The 1,168-nt window shown below is 40.5% G+C and overlaps 1 protein-coding gene across 1 annotated transcript; it reads left to right on the forward strand.

Moving 5' to 3' along the window:
• The first annotated feature begins 335 nt into the window (after nucleotides 1-335).
• LOC127911123 (histamine N-methyltransferase-like) lies at nucleotides 336-553 on the forward strand. Its single transcript, XM_052477380.1, has one exon. It carries the CDS (start codon nucleotides 336-338, stop codon nucleotides 474-476), a length of 141 nt encoding a protein of 46 aa, XP_052333340.1. The 3' UTR covers nucleotides 477-553.
• Nucleotides 554-1,168: the final 615 nt, after the last annotated feature.

The following is a 1,168-nucleotide window of genomic DNA, read 5'->3' on the forward strand; positions in this document are numbered from 1 at the left end:
GGGGTTATGTTTATTTGGTGGCACTGTTGTGCTGCAATGTCTTGTTGCATTCATATAAATACAGTGAATGTTTCCTGTCATTCTCATCTGAAAGGAGTGTAAAGTTAAAGGAGTGTAAAGTTAAAGGAGTGTAAAGTTAAAGGAGTGTAAAGTTAAAGGAGTGTAAAGTTAAAGGGGTGTACATTTAAAGGGGTGTACATTTAAAGGGGTGTACATTTAAAGGGGTGTACATTTAAAGGGGTGTAAAGTTAAAGGAGTGTAAAGTTAAAGGAGTGTAAAGTTAAAGGAGTGTAAAATAAAAGAAAGTTGTGATTGTTTTGACAGACCATTTAGCAATGTCCTATGCTACGAGGAGTCTGGTGGAGGATGATAACAGATACCTCAAGTCCTTCCAGTTGTTCCGAGAATGCTCCTCTGAACATCAGTGCATGCAGGACTTCATCCACGTCATCCTGCCTGACATACTAGCCAGGTAACAAGGATGTAGCTAAGACTCTGGGGTGTTTTACGATAGTAGCTACCTGTCCCGATAGCACAATATCCTGCCTTTGTCTTCCCCAGCATTGGAGAGGGAAAAGCCCATCTTAATGTGATGGGAGTCGGAAGTGGAGCAGGTGAGAAAGATACAAGCTGTTCCAAGAGATTAAAGTACTATAGATAAACAATTCAAATATTTGTTTAACGACATTGATTTACCTAAGAGCACACCAAGTAAAGTAATTTACCTGTTTTATTCTAGGCAGATTACTTCCACCAAATTCTGCAAATCATAACTGAAGACAATCTATTTTTGGTTCGCACAATGTCTGTTACTTATTTGGTAGCTAACATTATTTATAAGATAACATGACTTTATGTCCTGCGGTTCTAACTCTTTCTGTTTGAATCTAGAAGAAAAGCCTTCCTTTAGGTGCCTCAAACTCAACTCTGGACCTCGAAGCCAGTTCCACTTAATTTTTCCTCTAATCAGGGATTGATTTAGACCTGGGACACCACGTGTGTGCAATTAATGATCAGATACAACCAGCAGGCTCTGGATCTCGTAGGGTAAGAGTTGAGTGCCCCAGCTTTAGGGTCTGGTTCCAGCTCTTCATAGGTTGTCTATGTGTTTCTGATGTTCCCAGGTGAGGTTGACCTGGAGATGTTCTCAGAGCTGGTGAGGTTGACC

The sequence above is a fragment of the Oncorhynchus keta genome, chromosome 23 (genome assembly GCF_023373465.1).
Source record: "Oncorhynchus keta strain PuntledgeMale-10-30-2019 chromosome 23, Oket_V2, whole genome shotgun sequence".
NCBI lineage: Eukaryota > Metazoa > Chordata > Actinopteri > Salmoniformes > Salmonidae > Oncorhynchus > Oncorhynchus keta.